Genomic DNA, 16,643 nt, shown 5'->3' on the forward strand with positions numbered 1-16,643 from the left:
GAGGAGTCCAGTCGGCAGTGCGTGGTTGTAGACCCCCGCTGGCGAGCTCAGTGTGGCCTGTGGTGCCGCCCTGAATGGCCGTGAGCGCGGCGTCCACTGGAACCTGAGGAGGAACGTCCGTACAGAGGGCTGTGAAAATGAAAACATGCTAAGGAATGAAAGGCTTTTGGTTGGTTAACATGCAGTCCATCGTTTAAAACACCAGTATTTTTTATTGTATGTTGTGAAGACTTGGAAGAATTGTGTTGTTTTCACTGAAGAGTCCACTTCTGTTCGGCACAGACACCAGAGGATGCTTGTAGACTCTCGCCTTTTTATTGGTGGCCTTGGCCACAAACAACAGAAATGCTCCCCTCAGAGCATTTTGTAGACTGTGAAAGAGAGATGCTCTTTCATAATAAAAATTAGCTGCATACCCATCCGACTGGGGAGCCAGGAGAGAAATAACGCCTTGTTTTCTACTTGCAGAAAAATTAGACACTATGTGTCCATTATCAGAGTGTGCAATGGCAGCAATAAGGTAGGTAAGGGGAGCCCTGGGGACCCCAGGGGTGCCCAGCAAGATTCCCCCGATTGCGTGACTAGACAATCAGAACTAATGGCTTTTACATTCATTTTTAGGCTGAGAAAATAAATGAATGTGTTCAGTCTGACACTCATACAGGTATGGTGCTCCACGTTCATTCTTAGGGGTCATCAGGCTTGTGGAAAAGATAAAACCAGGCCCTTACTCTGCCGAGCTCGCCTTGTGCACAGGGGGGACTGTATCTTCCCAGCACCGCGGCAACGTGTCTCTCCCTAACTGCCCAGTATGGTTGATGAGCCGAAGGGCCTGAGCACTCGTGGGCGTTCTGACAGGTGTCCTGGGGTGGGTCTCAGCCTCTGGGGGGAGAACTGGTCACCTCAGATTCATGAACTTGCGTCAAGAGGTGTGGAGGGAAGAGTGACTTGTTGGCCTCACCTGCACTTGACGAGGCAGCAGTGCTGAGTGTCAGACTACAGACAGTACTCGAGCAGGACATCTTCACCCCCTGACCGTAGTCCCCTCCAGCCCATGGGGCGGTAGCTGGACCCCATCAGACTTGGCTCACCTCATATCTGTCCCCTGTTGTGCCTCAGACACCACCCACTCGCTCGTCCCCACGTCTGTGTTCCCGCGCATGTTTTTCCCTGGCCCGGAATTGCCCGTTTCCCTCAAGCATGTGCCGGGGCCTCAGCTAGCCGCCTTCCTCCTCAGGCGGTCGCCGGTGAGAGGCCGGCCTGTGATGGTGCCGAGCTCCTGGAGCTCCACACCCGAGGCTCTGCGTCACACCCAAGGAGCCTCCATCCCTCAGCTGGTAGGGACGTGCTCTCTGCAGTACCAGAACATTATTCATTCATTCCAGGAATGCGTCCCTTGTGTTTTTCTGAGCATTTACTGTGCATAAAACACCCTGCTAAGTGCTTAAATGACAGCATATTTCATTGAAGCCTTGCAGTGAACCAGTGGGGTAGACATTTTGTGGCTGAAGGTCCCTTTTTACAGGTAAGGAAACTGCAGGGCTAATTCGCCCAAGGATTGTCCGTCTAGGACACAGAGCTGGCATTGGAATGCTGATGGCCAGCTCCAAAGCTCTGAAGCCCACACTGGGCAGCTCCCTCCGGGGGCAGGCAGGGCTTTGACCTGGAAAGAAGAGCGACTGTCCATAGGGGACAGAGCAATGATAAGAAGTGATGAGTAGTGGGTGGGAAAGGGCTAGTGGTACCATGATGACCTAGAGGAGGGGAAGGTTCCAGTTAGGGGAGGTAGACTCGAACAAGGAGAGGGGTGTGGAAGGAAAGCATCCCAGAAATGAAAACAGTCCTAGAAGAGGGAAAGGTCAGAGCATGTTTGAGAAAGAGCAGGAATAAAATTTGACTGATCAGCGTGGAAAGGGGAGTTGGGATTGTGAAGGATCCCTGGATGCCAGGTAGGAGATGAGGATTTTCATCTGTAGGCAGTGGGAGTCTGAGGACTTTTGAGCAGGGAGTAGTGTGCTGACTTCTGAGCTCTAAGAACCTCGTAGAACAGTATGGAGCAGAGATTCCATAGAAGGAGGGACCAGAGACAGGCATACCAATAATGCTGCAGGCTAGAGGAGAGAAAGCAATGGCCAAAGCATTGCAAGGTGCTGACGGGAGGAAAAGAGGGGAGTGGATGGATGGTGGTGGGACCAGACAGAGGGAGGCAGGAAGGAGTCGTCGGAGAGGCAGTTTGTAGGTCTGGAGATGCAGGGCATGGCCCTAGGGCTGGGCAGGATGGATTTGGAAAGTGTTCCTCGTGAGGTCCGGGGTTTGTGTGTTCACTCATCTCTTCGCTCTTTCTACCACTTCCCGTTGCATCCCGACGCCCTTGTCCCTGTGTTCTGCAAAGAGGTGGGGACTGGAGATGTAAACTTGCTGGCCAGCAAAGCATTCACAAGTAACTTAGGTGTGGACGTGACGAAGTGGAGCCCAGGGGGGTACGGGGGGGCGCAGGCTTCGAGGTTACCGAGGAAGACATGGCAGGGCAGGAGCAGGGAAGCCAGTTCCTGGAGACCCACGGGCACTGGGCTCAGAGAGGGAGCGGGGAGCCGGAATGAGTTACTGAAGTCGGGGAGGGGAGAAGGGGAAGCGTGGATCGTGGTCCCAACCGGCCACACACACACAGGAGGGCAGAGGCAGAGGCCGAGAGGGACCTTGGCTCTTGCATCCCAGAACACACTTATGACCTGTGGAAGTGCAGGGTCAGCAGGGCCAAACGGTAGGGCCGGAGGGGTCAGGATGGGGGCCACACATGTAGGCCTCTGCCAGACAGTGACCCTTACACTGCAAGATCATGGGGTGCCTTTACTTGGATTTTTTTTTTTTCTTCTTCCGGAAGAGCCCTGTGAAGTAGGCCTGGCTGTTATTAAGACCTCTTTATTGCAGAGAAGGAAACTCGGTTTCTGGGGGTCAGAAGGCTTCAGTGCCACCTCAGTGTCGGGCAGGCAGGAAACGGCAGAGGGGGGACTGGAAGGCAGAGTCAGTGACACAGTGCTCGGTGTTAGGCGAGGAAGGACTGCCTGGCTGCCTCCGTGCTGGGCCGTTCTGTCAGCCCACTTTGTGATCAGTGCCCACGGTGGAGTCTTCCCATCGTAGCCCGCTGAGCTGGCTGGCTGTCAGGTCTCCCTCCCGTCCCTGGCAGCATACCCACCTTGATGTCCCAAAGACTGCCGAAATCTTGCCTTGGGAAGGCAGTGACGCCGTCGTAGGCCCCGGACCAGCCGCAACCCTTGGTTTTACACACAGCACAAGCACTTCGAAAGCAGAAGAGGAGGTCCTCAGAGGAAATAGGGGGGCTCATAGTTGCACCAAAAGGCTTAGGAATCCGTCGGAGAGGAAGGGCAGGAATGACCGGAAGCCGGGCGGCCGCCCCTTCTGTGGAGGGTGTGCCCTGTGGCTGCGACTGCCGTGGCAGAGCGGTTCCCCCACGGCCCTGCTGCCCTGCCCCGCCAGACTCCAGCGGAAGCACTCCTCCGGCCGGCGTGGGGCACTGTCCGCTCTGTTGCTGACACCGACTGGAGTGGGGGGGGCTCTCGCCTTGCCCCTTCTGTAGTGGCCGTCATGAGAAAGGGGATTCTGGGGGTCCAGGAAAATAATATGTTCCCAGCACCTGGCCCCTTTTCCTGGCCTCTGTATTGTTTTCACGTGATACTGAGTCTCAGCCAAGACGCTCAGTGTGGCAGCTGTCCACTCTGTAAACCTGCAGGTGGTCTGGACCGAGCCCGGAACCTGGCTTCAGGCAGCCAGAGATGAACATGGGAGGTCACTGTCAGATGGACGGGGGCAATAATTTGCATAGACTGTCCTTTGTACCACAGCGGGGGTGAACTGGGAAGCGCCTCCCAGCAGTGATGACATGGTTGAGCCCGTGTCTGGGACAGAGGGAGGGGTCAGCCCAAGGACAGGAAGAGCATTCCTGGAGGGACGAGCTGCACGCACAAAGCCATCGAGACAGGCGAGGCTGAGTCAGGCCAGCTTGGATTTCATCCCGTAAGCAGAGGAGGGCCGGGGCGTCTTTCCTTAAATAGGTAAATGAAAAGGGGTCCCTTCCAGTAAAGATAGTCATGGTGATGGTGTGGAGAAAAGAGGCAAAGAGACTGGATTCGGAGATACTTCGGTATAATCAGTCCTGGGAAGCAGCTCAGTATGAGGGATGAAGGGAAAACACTAGAGAATGTCCCCACAATTTCTAGCTTGACCACTGCATGATGTGAATGAAACTAAGAAGTACAGGAGAAAGAGCAGGTTTGTGCAGGGAGAATTCAGCGAGTTTAGATTTGAACTTGGTCCATCTAGGGTGCCTGGAACAGCCCCGTGGAGCTGTCCAGTGGCATACGGAGAGGCCAGGGCCATGGGGCAGCACTCCTGGTGAGAGGAGGGGAGGGGAGGGAGGCAAGAAGACAGCTCTGTGCATGGGAGCCCAGCAGTAGCAGACAGGGGATGTGGAAGTCATTCATGCAACCAGCATTCCGTGCACAGCCACCACGTGCCAGGCAGTGTGTGTCTCTGCTGGTGAGAAACCTGCAGTCTGCGTTTCATGGGTAGGGGGCGGGGTAGCGCAGAGGATGAGGTGAGGGGCAGGAACGGCCTCCCCAGTACCGTGACAAGTGGCAGGCCGGGCAGCATGGCCTGGGGCGTCAGCGTCTCTTACAGGTACTCCCGGGTGCTGCAGGGTCGGGCCTGGGGACACAGGCCTCCTAGACCGCTGGCGGGACTTGGGGCGCTGCTCTGCATCTGGAGCAGGCAAGCTTTCTCCGGCGGTGGAGGTAGAGAGGCCAGGGAGAAGGAGGGCTGACCAGGAGCTGGCTTTTGGGAGGTCGGTGGTCCCAGGGCAGAGCAAGCATTCCATATAATGCTTGAACCGTTGGGAGGGTCCCGGAAAGTTCTCTGAAAGTCTGCTGTGTTCCCGGCAAGTCCTGCCGGACACCCAGTTCTCGGCTTCCCCATCTTCTCCTTCCAGAGCACCCGTTGCTGTAGGAATGGAGGCAACTGCTGTTCGCATGAATGCCTGCCACCCTCACTGCTGCTCCCCAGTTCCCTGGATTTACTGCTCAAGCGGTGGGTGGTGTGGAAGGATCACGTTTGATGCAACAGGAAATCGAGAGCAGAGAGCTGAAGTCACAGGTGGTGCTGAGCCCACGCCCTGGTATTTGGAGGCCCACTAGCCTTCTGTCCATTAATAGGCCAGGTGCCTCGAGCACTCCGTATTTGTGGTGCACTCACTAGGTGAGAGGGCCTGGACTCGTGCTCCTTCAGGGCTTGCCATCATCCCCCAGTGGTCCCCGAGTCAGCTTCTGAGAGTCGGCCACCCCCAGCAGGTGCAAGCTGTTTGAGATTGGTCTGTGCGGTGCTGCCAGGCTCCAGCGGGGAGCAGGGACCTCACTGAGGCTCTTGGGAGCAGGAAGATGGAGCATGTACATAGCGATAAAATAACTTTGAAACGTTCGGTACAAATGAGAGCCTGGAAAGCCTGCTTCTCTCCTTCCACTTTTGCCATATTCTGGTCCTTGGTACACGCAGTGCATTTCCTTCTCTGCAGCCACATCTCCACAGGCACAAGCAGCTTCCTCCTCCTGGAAATGCCGCCGCCTCTTCGTGGCTCCGTGTACAAAACCTAACTTACCTGCTCTCTGCCCCCCTTTCCCAGAGGAGAACCTGCCTTTTCTCCTCGGGACTCCTTCTGCCCTTCAAAGCTATTACTGTACCTCCTAGTTCACCTGCCTTTGTTTCCCTCCATCCCAGCCTGATTGTGGACCCGGACCATACCTTATTTGTCTTTGTATCCCTAATGCCTGGTGTAGGGCCCGGCACAGGGGAGGTGCCCAGTGACTGTCTGTGGATGGCTACAAGGGAGAAGCATGCGAGAGCCACCTCGTATGTTCAGTGCCGTCTTACCAGGTGGCTGTGGGGATGTAACCTCCACGGAGCTCAGAGGAAGGAGACAGGCCAGGGTCTGTTTCTGGCTCGAGGGGGGTGGGGGGATGTTCCACTTTGAGGGAGTGAGCATCTGGACAGAATACGGCGGGACTGTCCTGTCCTTGACTGTCAGCCAGGAAGCAGATCGGTTTGAGCTGCAGTACTTTGACCCATGCTGCCCACAGAGAATGGAATGAAGGGGACAAGGTTGGGGACCGTGGTACCAGTGAGGGAGGCTGTCATTCTAATCCAGAGGAGGGTGGTGAGTGTCTGAGCTAGGACAGGGACAGAGCAGGAGTAGATTGAAGACCTAGTTAGGAGATAAAATCTGTAGATCGAGCTGGGCAGTTGAGGGAGAAGAAGGGAGAAGTGTATGACTTGTTTCCAACTTCAGCAGATCTGGGGGAAGATGATGAGTGCGCTGGAAGTGCCTGGGGTGTCCGACGGGAGGGGGCTGGTGGCCAGTTGAGATAGGAGTCTGGCTCTCAGGAGAAGCCTGGGATGAGACAGCAACACAGCAGCTAGTTAAAGCTGCAAGAAGAAATGAGATCTCCCAAGGAGATGCTTTGTCTGGGAAGACCAGAAGAGCTAAGGACAAAACCTTGGGATCAAGGAGAGGGGAACCACGAAGAGGGGGGCTGAGAAAGAGGGAAGTTAGGAAGGAAGAGTAAAGGGGCAGATGGAGAACCAGGAGTTTCCAGAAAGACTGGTCAGTGTGTCTAGTACCATAGTCAAGTCAAGTAAGAACTGAACTGTTTCCTTCCGATGTAGCAACAAGGAGCTGAGCAGATGTAGCCCGCGGGTGGGAGGCTCAGCGAGCGCGCCGGCTCGGTGATTGCTCATCAGCAGGGCAGCGCCCGGTTTCGACGTCTGTGAGATGGGGACAGGTTGGAGAGGCTCAGCAGTATGTGTAACACCCAGCAGGTGCCCGGAGGAGGGGGCTGGAAGGAAAGTCAGCTCTGCCTTGTCATTGATTGGCATGGGGTCAGGGGGAGAGAGGAGTCAAAGACCGCCCCTCTTGGGAGCCTGGAAGAGCAGTGGCCCCGCTCACAGGAGGTGGGGGCAGCGGGGAGAAAGACAAACTGTCATTTGAAATAGACTCCAAACTAGTGTTCTCTATACCATGCTTGAAAAGAGAGATACATTCTTCCCTGGGACATTTTAAAACGTGTACTGTAAAAAAAAAATTTTTTTCCCTTTGGGGCAAGGATGGGTGACAATCAAAATTTTTTCACCATTTTACTTGATTATATAGAAGTGTAATAGGAAAAATTTTCCTGAGTTGATTTCTTCTAGTTTTTACTTTACATCACAGGACTCTGTGATTATGTAATCTGGAACCTGTAAAGCACTTGTTTAAGACTGTACCAGTTGGGACATTTTGAGAAAGTCACCCCCTCCTCCCCCCTCCCCCCCTTAAAACCTCATTGGTCAAACAAAGTCATCATCTCTGGGCACTCTGTTGATTTTTGTGTCTTCTTAATTGGTGTTCTAAATCATAAATTTTGTTATTTAAAAATTTTAGACCTGTAATTTTCCTAATACGTTGTTAAAATCCTTTTGAAGAGGTGATTTATAGTTTAATTGTTTCCACAGATCATCAGTCAGGCAAACATAAAGACAGAAGGAAAAGCTCACTAGATGTCAGAACCCTTGCTTCTCGAACAAGCGAAGGTAGGTGACAAAGACGAGGAGAAAATGTTGGACACGTGAATACCTGACATCCGTCCCCAGTCTCCTCTCCGGGTCACTGCCCCCCTCCAGTTCAAGACCGGGGAGGGGACCCTCTAGCAACCTGTGTCCATTTCCCCCTCCTCCGACTCCTGCTAGTGGGCTCCATTCTCAGTCTTTTGATGGAGTTAGGGAATAAAGAAAAACACATACATTTTACTATCCATCCTATAGTTGATTTTCTAAACTGTTAACAGCAGAGGATGTCAGTTTATCTGCTGTAATTGTATGGGTAATACATAATGCATTTGGAAATTCTTCATATATTCCATTGTGTGTTGCAGTTTGCCATGGAAACTTAACCTTTTGGTGGGGAGGTGAGCTGCATGTGGGCACGTGAAAGACTCTTACTAAGCAAATACTAAGTTTTAATTGGAAAATAATTTTTAAGATTACGTAGATATGTGGCCTGAATGATCTAGTAGTATTTAAAATGTGATGAAAATTACTAATACCGTATGGAGGCAAATATCACTGCTAGCTGTGTGCTTTCTTTGACCCAGAGATGAATGGGGAAGCATAAGGAGTTGGTTGGTACTAGATAAAAAGCCACAACTTTCCAGGGCAGTGGCAACTCAGATGAGACAACGGAGATCCGGTGCCCTCAGGTTTGTTGTGAGGCTCAGAAGACACTGGAGATCCTGCACAGACCCCACCCTGCTGCGAGGGGAGCGGTGTGGTGTCACAGGCCAGAGCATGGGCTTTGGCCTCAGAGTGACCTTGATTCCAGTCCCAAGGTCATCTACTTCGTGTGCATCCTTGGCGGTAGACTTCTGTGCTTCCCTTTCGTCACCGTGAAATGGGGACAGTTACGCTGCGCACGGAGGGCTATGCCCGTGCACCCCCATGGTCCTCGGGCAGAGGGGGCAGGGACAGGGTCACCCTCCCCCACAACGGTCTTCCTCCCATGCTCTTACTAATATTTGTCCTTAGGCTGACTTGGTCCATTTCTGTATTTTTAAGAGTTAAACGTTTTTCTTTAATATTTTGGGGTTTTATTTTTATTTTTTTAAAAGATTATTTGAGAGGGAGGGAGCTGGAGTGCGGGGTGGCAGAGGGAGAAGGAGAGGGAGAATCCACAAGCCGATTCCTCGGCTGAGCGCAGAGCCCGACTCAGGGCTCCATCCCAGGACCCTCAGATCATGACCTGAGCCGAAATCAAGAGTGGGCCGCCCAACCGCGCAGCCACTGAGGCTCTGCATGTCTCTGGTTTTTTATCACTATTTTTAACTGAGTTTAATTTACCCACAGTGAAATTCAGGTATTAAGTATTCGGTTCTGTGAGTTTGGACAGTTCCATGAGCTCGGGTAACCACCATCCAAAGCAGATACAGAAACCACGCACGCACGCACGCATGCACACACACACACCTTGTACCACATCGAGGCAGCCCCTAGATTTCCAGCCCTGTCAGGCTATCTGGCCTCTTCTTGTGCTTCGAAGACATGGAACCATACGGCCTGCACGCCCAGCGTCTGACTTCTTTCCCTCAGCGTTCTTGAGATCCCTCTGTGTGGTTAGACGTGCCAGGAGTTCGTCCTTTCTACTGCGTGCAGTCCCCTGCTGGAGGGATGTGCTGCCCTTGATCCATTCTCTCATTCATGGGCATCTGTGTTCTCTTCCCACTTTGGGGCTGGTAAGAGTAAGGCTGCATGAATGTTCTTATGCGTTCCTGTCATACCTAGAAGTGGAATTGCTGGCCTCTGGGCAGCTGCAGACGTCTGTCCACAAGGTGTTGTCCCACGTTCCTGCCCACTGCTGATGTGTGAGTAGTCCCGTTGCTTTGCAACCTCCCACACTTGGGTATCTCGGCATTTCAAATTTCAGCCATCCTGGTGGATATGGTTTTAATTTTAATTTTCCTGATGACGAATGAAGTGGAGTACCCCTTTCATCTGTTTACGGACCATTTGGACGTTCTCTTTTGAAGTGCTGTTCAGATATCTTGCCTGTTTTTATAATCGGGCTGTTTATCTCACTGGTTTGTAGGAATTCTTTATATATTCTAGATATGGATCCTGTTGGATTACATGCATCACAAATATATTTTGTTAGTCTCTGGTTTGCTTTTCACTCTCTTGATGGTCTTTAATGTGAACAGGAGTTCTTAATTTTAATAAAGCTCATTTTATCAGTGTTTTCTATTATAAGCTGGTGCTTTTTTGTGTCCTGTTCAAGAAATCTTTCTCTCACCCATGGTCAAGATATTCACCTGTGTTTTCTTGGAGAAGCTTTATTTTATCTTTCACCTTAGGTCTATGATTCATTTCAAATTAATTTTTATATCTGGTGAGGATAGGGATCAAGGATGAATTTTCCCCCCACGTGGAAGTCCAGTTGGCCCACCACCATATTGAAAAAACCATTTTTTTGCAGCAGCAGCGCCATTATTGTAATCAGGTGACTATAAATATATGGTCATTTTCTGGACTCTTCGGTTTTCCTTGTTCTGTCGGTCTGCACGTGCACCAATACCACTATTGATTGCCACATCCTCTCCAGTAAGCCTTCTTATCTCGTAGCGTAAAGTTGTTCTTCACGCTTGTCTTCGCCATTCTAGGCCCTCTGTGTTTCCATACAGCAGTTAGCATCAGCTTGTTAGCTCACTCACACACACGCCACCTCCTGGGCTTGCATCTGGGAGTGTCTTGAATCTATAGATGGGTTTAGGGGAAATGGAAATCTCAATGATACTGAATCTTTCAAACCATGGATGCCTTCTGTGTCTCCCTTCAGGTGGCTTTTGTTTTCTCTCAGCAGCGTTTTGCATTTTCAGTGTGTAAATCCTACACATCTTTTCTTACATATATTCCTAAATATTGGTGGGTTTGGTGCTTTCATAATAGTGTTTTGTATTTCAATTTCTAATTGTTTGTTGCTAGTTTATAGAACTAGAGCTGGCCTTGTACCCGGTAACCTTGATAAACTTGCTCGTTGGTTGTCAGAGTAGTATTTATAAATTCCTTTGGACTTTCTGCGTATAGGGCAGCCTTTATGCCCTGTAGTTCTTCTTCTTACTTTATTTATACTGGTTTCATTTTTTATAAGCATATGTCACTTTCATGACATTTTTTAAATGAGAACAGGTCCTCTTATGATTAGTGATAAAACAGTGGATTTTATTTTTGGTTTAATGACCTCATTGGGTAGAATGGAAAGTTGGCAACCATATGCTGGTCACCAAAATCAGATGTAAGGAGTGTTGTGGGTCCCCAAAATTTAAAGTACCTAAGAGCCCCTGAGTTGGTTCATCTTGCCCCGTGCTTCTCCTTAGACCTCAGTTTGGTGAACCAAGGCTGATGTATCAGGCTGTGGAACAGTCTGTGGTAAACAGCATTTGGCCTGACAGTGGGGCTTTCAGGGAGACACACAGAACTCTATGTGTATGTTTTTTCCTGCCTGCACACTGCCCGGCCTTCACTTTACCCCAGAGGAACCGTATCTTGACAGGGGCACCAGAACATGAACAAACTTCAGACAGAGCCCAAGAGTTGCCTCCTGTCTCATGTGAGGGGTTTCCCTCATTGGTGTAGATTAAGCATCACTGTGGAGAGCACCAAAAGCTGCCTTGAGAAATTTAAACAAAAACTCATGTATTTCGGTTAAGGGGGAATTGTGTTTATTGCTCCTGACATATATAAGACAAAGAGCCTGTGTGGCATTGTCTTCCAGAACATTTTTGCTCCTAGATAGAGGCAAGCTGAATATTAAAAGCCTTATTGTTATAAACGCAGAAAGAGGCTAACTGTTTGGCCTTGACTTGCTAGATTGTTTCCTCTGTTTTTTCTCTGGCCTGTGACATCAGAAGTCCAGTCTGGTGGGGCACGTGCATCCTAGTGCCTAGGACTGAAGGAAGCACAGTTGGTTCTGCCCAAACCCCAGGCTTGTTGGGATGGGGTGGCAGCCGTTGTGGACACGCAGTTCCGGTCCTGCCCCTTCATCGTGCAGCTGGGCCCACGGAGGCCCTGGGGGAGGTGGGGGGAGCCAGGGAGGGCCCGGAGCCCTCAGCTGTCAACAGGTGCCTGGGGCCGTACATACTCTGATCTCTGCGTCATGTGGTCTCCCCACAGTTGGCAGCCAGAGGCGACACTCCTCCATGGCCCGGATACATTCCATGACGATCGAGGCGCCCATCACCAAGGTGGAGCAGTTTGTGGACGGTCTCCACCAAGCCCGCACAGAAGGCCCTGGCTCTCGGGGTTGAGTGTTTCTAGTGAGAGGAAACAGGCCTGCAACGACGATAATGCTCTCCTAGTTGTAGGGAGTGGCCCTCTCTAAAGAGAGAGGGTGTGGGACTTGAACACTGAGGCTAGTCTTAAGTTAGCCTGGAGCACTGTGGCCAGCCTGCCCCTCTGGATCGCTCTCCCACTGTTTGTAAGGTTATGAAACTCACGTCTTCTTTCCATGTTGTAGGTAATCAACATTATCAATGCTGCCCAGGAAAGCAGCCCCATGGCTGTGACAGAAGCCTTAGACCGTGTCCTGGAAATTCTAAGAACCACTGAATTATATTCACCACAGTTTGGTGCTAAGGATGATGATCCTCATGCCAATGACCTTGTTGGGGGCTTAATGTCTGTAAGTACATTTGACCAGGCTGCTGGCTAGAGTCTTCTGTTCTTGTCTGTTTTCCCAGAGGTTATTTGTTTATGGGCTGGCCTGCACCCTGCCATCACCCCGGCTCCACTGCTTTCTGGCCAGAGCCGTCACCCCCCTGTTGCCTGCTGCCCAGGGAGACCTCAGCTCAAAGCAGAGAAGGGAAGAGCATATTCTAGACAGTCTGCTGGGCTGGGCTCTCCATTTTTGCTTAGGGATCCTATGAGGAATTTAAGCAAAACTTAATTATTTTAAAGATTTTGAAAACTAGGGCAGAAAAAAGTATATATATGAAATGTTTCCTACCAGCTGACGAACCAGAAAGACTACATATGTTTAAAGAGGCACCAGGGGATGGGGCACGGTTTCCTTCCAGAACATCCTGCACAGATTTGGTGGCTTCGGACCATGGGCTCTCAGGGGTCCTGGAGGCTTCCAGCCCATGTAGCAGAGTGGTCTCACAGGGGAAGAACAACTTTGTGGGAAACAAATCATTCTATCACTGTCCGTCACTTCTTGTCTTGGTCAGAAGTAAAATTCACCTCACCAGCACCAAAAAAAAAAAAAAAACCAACAAAAACTCCCCTCTCCTCCCAGTGCCTGCTCTCTGAAGTTCACTTGGTTTCTTAAAAACAAGGTTTTAGGCAGTAATCTGCAGGGTAGAGTGGTTCCCAGGGATGGTAATGTCAAACCATGATCTTGCCTATTTGAAGCACAGGCACCTCCAGCTCGTAGGTGAGGGGTGAAGATGATGGGGGGTGGAGTGGGATCATGTCATGGGGTGAGGGGGGAAGAGAAGAAAGGTGGGAGGGAGGGGCTGCTAGGGGCTCGTGCAGTGGTCTGGGAGGGCTCTCACCCTGAGAGGCAGCAAGAGGGCTCAGGGTGTGTGTGCAAGGTCAGGAAGAATCCACTTTCCCAGAGGAAGCTGATGTCCATCGTGGCAAGGAGGGTGGCAAGAAAATGGTGGGGGAGGCTTGAGGGGAGAAGCCAGTTGTCCCTGAGACACCGAAGCAGCGCTGAGGACCCCAGCAATGCTGGTCTCTGGGGCCTCAAGCAAGCTCACCTCGCTGGTGCGGCCCCTGAGCTTAGCCAGTTTTCCCGGCATCAATCTGTGTCCTCTGCGCCAGGTAACTGAGTCCAGTGGTTGCCCACAGGGGCACTCTGGGGGCCTTGGTGGAGAGGCTGCCCTCAGCTCTCCTCGGGGACCGACTGTCCCACCGTTTTCCAGAAGTCAAGAATAGTTATGACTTCTCTTTTTCTTGTTTCCTTGATTTTTATCAGGATGGTTTGCGAAGACTATCCGGGAATGAGTATGTTCTTTCAACAAAAAGTAAGTTTGAACTTTTTAATTTTTTGGAGCACTGTTAATATTATAGTGACACTGAAATGATGAAAACAGATTTTCCAGTCAAGTTTTCAGTTAATTTTTCTCATCAGTAACAAGTTTCTTGGTATGTCCTAAAAACTGCACAAAGTAGCTGTCCCCCGAAGCAGTAAATACTATAAAGCCTATTAACTTTGTTCTCCAAACCACATCCCTTTGCAGATCTTCAGCAGATGCCCAGCAGTATAAACGCCCCCATCTCCCTTCACGACGTCCCCCCACGGATAGCTCGGGCCATGGAAAACGAGGAGTACTGGGACTTTAATATATTTGAACTGGAGGCTGCCACACATAAAAGGTGAGTCCACGTGCAGCCTGGCAGACACACAGCTTAGCTCTGAGGGCCTCTGTGGAAAAAGCCATCCAAGGAGTGTGGTTCTTCCAGAGCCCGTGCCTGGTCAGGGAGGGAGGCTCTGGAAAGAGGAGCTGGGCAGCAGGTGCCCCTGACGGCCTGGGCCTACAAGGGGTCAGGGAGGGCGGCCAGGTCGGCACTCCTGCAGAGACAGCAGACTCAGGGCAAGTGGGAAGTTGAGCAAGTGACTCACCTTCTCCAGGTGGCTCCGGTTTCTCCTATAAAATACGGATATTAGTTTCTTCTGTATGTGGTAATATGTTGAGACAGCGGCACAGAGTCCCACTCAGAGGATAGAACTAAAAATTAGAAATACACAAACAGACACATTTGCTAAGAGCTGTCCCCAGATCTCAGTTGCTGTGCTGGTGACAGGCCTAGAGCCACCCAAAACTCCGGTCATCCTGATCTGGGTGTGCTCACAGAGTGAGGGTGGGATTGGGATTTTTACCTTCTGATTTGTGCCTCTCTGGAAAAGAACAGTTGGCCACAGAGGTGTAGTTGACTTGGCACACAGAGAAGGCTGCCCTGTCAGGTGGTGGCCAGGCCCAGAGCTGCGGGAGAGGTGTGCTCTGTTGGCCTATGGGATAACTAACTCTTCACACCTCCTTCCGGTCTGTCCCCAAGACAGCCCTGCCCTTCAGGCATGCTCACCAGGAGTCAGCCTTCTAGTGTCTTCTGTTTCCATGTACCCCACGTGGGCAAGGACAGTAGAAAGGATCCTCCGAAAGCACATGAACCTTCGAACACCTGGCTTCTAGGTTAGTGACGCTGCATTCATGGGAGGCAGGCCAGGACAGGTCAGTCCGAGCCCTGTGGGCCAGATGGCCTCTGGATGCTGCCTCAGCACGGCTATCTCTTGACTCTCCAAGCTGAAGGCCAGATGCCGGATCAAGGTAACTTCTCAAGGAAGGGCCTGACTTGGTGGCCTGTTGGTCACCTTCTCAGGGGAAACGGCCTCATGCTGCGGCACCCACCTTCAGATTACTGAGACCGTTACATGACAGGTGACGGTGTCTGGCTCATAATGCCACCTTCAGAAACTCTTACTTGCTTCTAGACCGGACATCTGGCCAATTACATAGGTCCAGCGAGTGCAAAGGTGAGGCAAGGGTTCAAGCCTGGCATTACATTGATTTTGAGGAATCTACTGGTGCAAGTAGAAGTCTGAATGAGGAAGGGGGTGGCGAGCACACCTCACCCCAGCCCGTGGAGAACACGGACAGAGAGCCGGCACTGGGTGGTGGCTACCGGGAGAAAGGGCCACCCGGCACTGTTCGGGCAGGCTCCCTCGCTGCCCACACGCTCTCTGAAGGCTGGCTCCGCTTTGCCGGTTGGGTCTGAACCTATTCAGGGCTCCCAACACTGGGCCCGTTTCTTTGTTTTAAGGCTGTGCATGTTTTTCTCTGTAGGCCTTTGATTTATCTTGGTCTCAAAATGTTTGCTCGCTTCGGAATCTGTGAATTCTTGAACTGCTCCGAGCCGACGCTGAGATCGTGGTTACAGATCATTGAAGCCAGTTACCACTCTTCTAACCCCTACCACAACTCGACACACTCTGCCGACGTGCTTCACGCCACTGCCTACTTTCTCTGCAAAGAGAGGATAAAGGTGAGCTGCGTGTGTGCACCATGCTTAGCGGGCAGGAGTGGTGGGATGGGCTGCGGCCTCCGCCTCCACCGAGGTGCTCTGCAGGGCCACTGCCCAGGGGTCCCCACCTGTGGGCCACCTGGCCCCGCGGAGGGTGCGGCCGCATGGGGGATTGGGCAGGAGGCTGAGCTGCGGCTCTGCGGATTCGATAGGTCAATTCATGACGTGAGCCCCGCCCTTCTGTGGGAGTGTAAGGAGCGGATTGGTCCCCACGGAGAAAACCGGCCAGAACAGTTGACTGCAACTTGTCTGTAGGCTTTGAGTGAGACCCCAGAAGAACAGCCCTGACTGTTGCAGAGCACCTAAGTCTGAATGAGGTGCCCCTATACTCACCCCATCCCTCAGTGTCAGCAGGGGTTGAGGCCAAGTTGATCCTTGGCCAGCTCTGCTCCCGCCTGGGGTTGCCGGCCCCGAGGCCGGAGTTCCACCAGCCAAGAGGACACCCAGGTCAGAAACCTGGAAGCATTTTCTGTTCTCTCCTCTCCCCAAGCCCGTGTCATCCAGTAGGTCCTGGGACCTTGCCTACCGGGGCCCCCAGTGTCCTCAGGATTACCTCCACCTCATGATGCCCTTGAGCCGTCCTAGTGAGGGCCCTGCTTTCTCCTCTCCCTGGTACCACTTGAGCACTCCTGCCCCCCCGTCCAGCCCCCCGCGGAACTCCCCCACACTGCCGCCAGCACGAGCTTTCTGAAACAGCACATCTGACCATGCTGTTCCCAGGAGCGGCTTCCCACCTCCTACCGGACTTAAACTCCGCAGTAGGGTGATTCACAGCTCCCGACACACAGGCCCCGTGTGGCCGTGCTAAACCACTGAGGTTTCTGGCACCCCTGCCCTTGGTCTGCTGTTGCCTTTGCTGCTGCTGGCTTCCCTGTGTCCCCACCTGTCCTTCAGGGATCCGTACCAGCCTTTGTTCCTCCAGGGAGACTTGCCTGGACTACCCTCCCCCCACCCCCGGTATGGACTTCGAT

At 52.1% G+C, this 16,643-nt stretch overlaps 1 protein-coding gene across 5 annotated transcripts in view; it reads left to right on the forward strand.

Moving 5' to 3' along the window:
- The window catches only part of PDE8A (phosphodiesterase 8A), a 148,904-nt gene that overhangs the window by 105,458 nt on the left and 26,803 nt on the right, over positions 1–16,643 (forward strand). For all 5 annotated transcript variants that reach the window (XM_081831735.1, XM_081831737.1, XM_081831734.1 and 2 more), the window contains 8 exons: positions 469–520; positions 622–664; positions 7,555–7,632; positions 11,761–11,831; positions 12,104–12,268; positions 13,568–13,616; positions 13,833–13,968; positions 15,435–15,633. In XM_081831735.1, coding sequence (XP_081687861.1) covers positions 469–520; positions 622–664; positions 7,555–7,632; positions 11,761–11,831; positions 12,104–12,268; positions 13,568–13,616; positions 13,833–13,968; positions 15,435–15,633 — 793 coding nt within the window. The remainder of the gene's footprint in view (positions 1–468; positions 521–621; positions 665–7,554; positions 7,633–11,760; positions 11,832–12,103; positions 12,269–13,567; positions 13,617–13,832; positions 13,969–15,434; positions 15,634–16,643) is intronic.

The sequence above is a fragment of the Leptonychotes weddellii genome, chromosome 9, assembly GCF_054177405.1.
Source record: "Leptonychotes weddellii isolate Sample4059 chromosome 9, ASM5417740v2, whole genome shotgun sequence".
In the NCBI taxonomy this organism is placed as follows: Eukaryota; Metazoa; Chordata; class Mammalia; order Carnivora; family Phocidae; genus Leptonychotes; species Leptonychotes weddellii.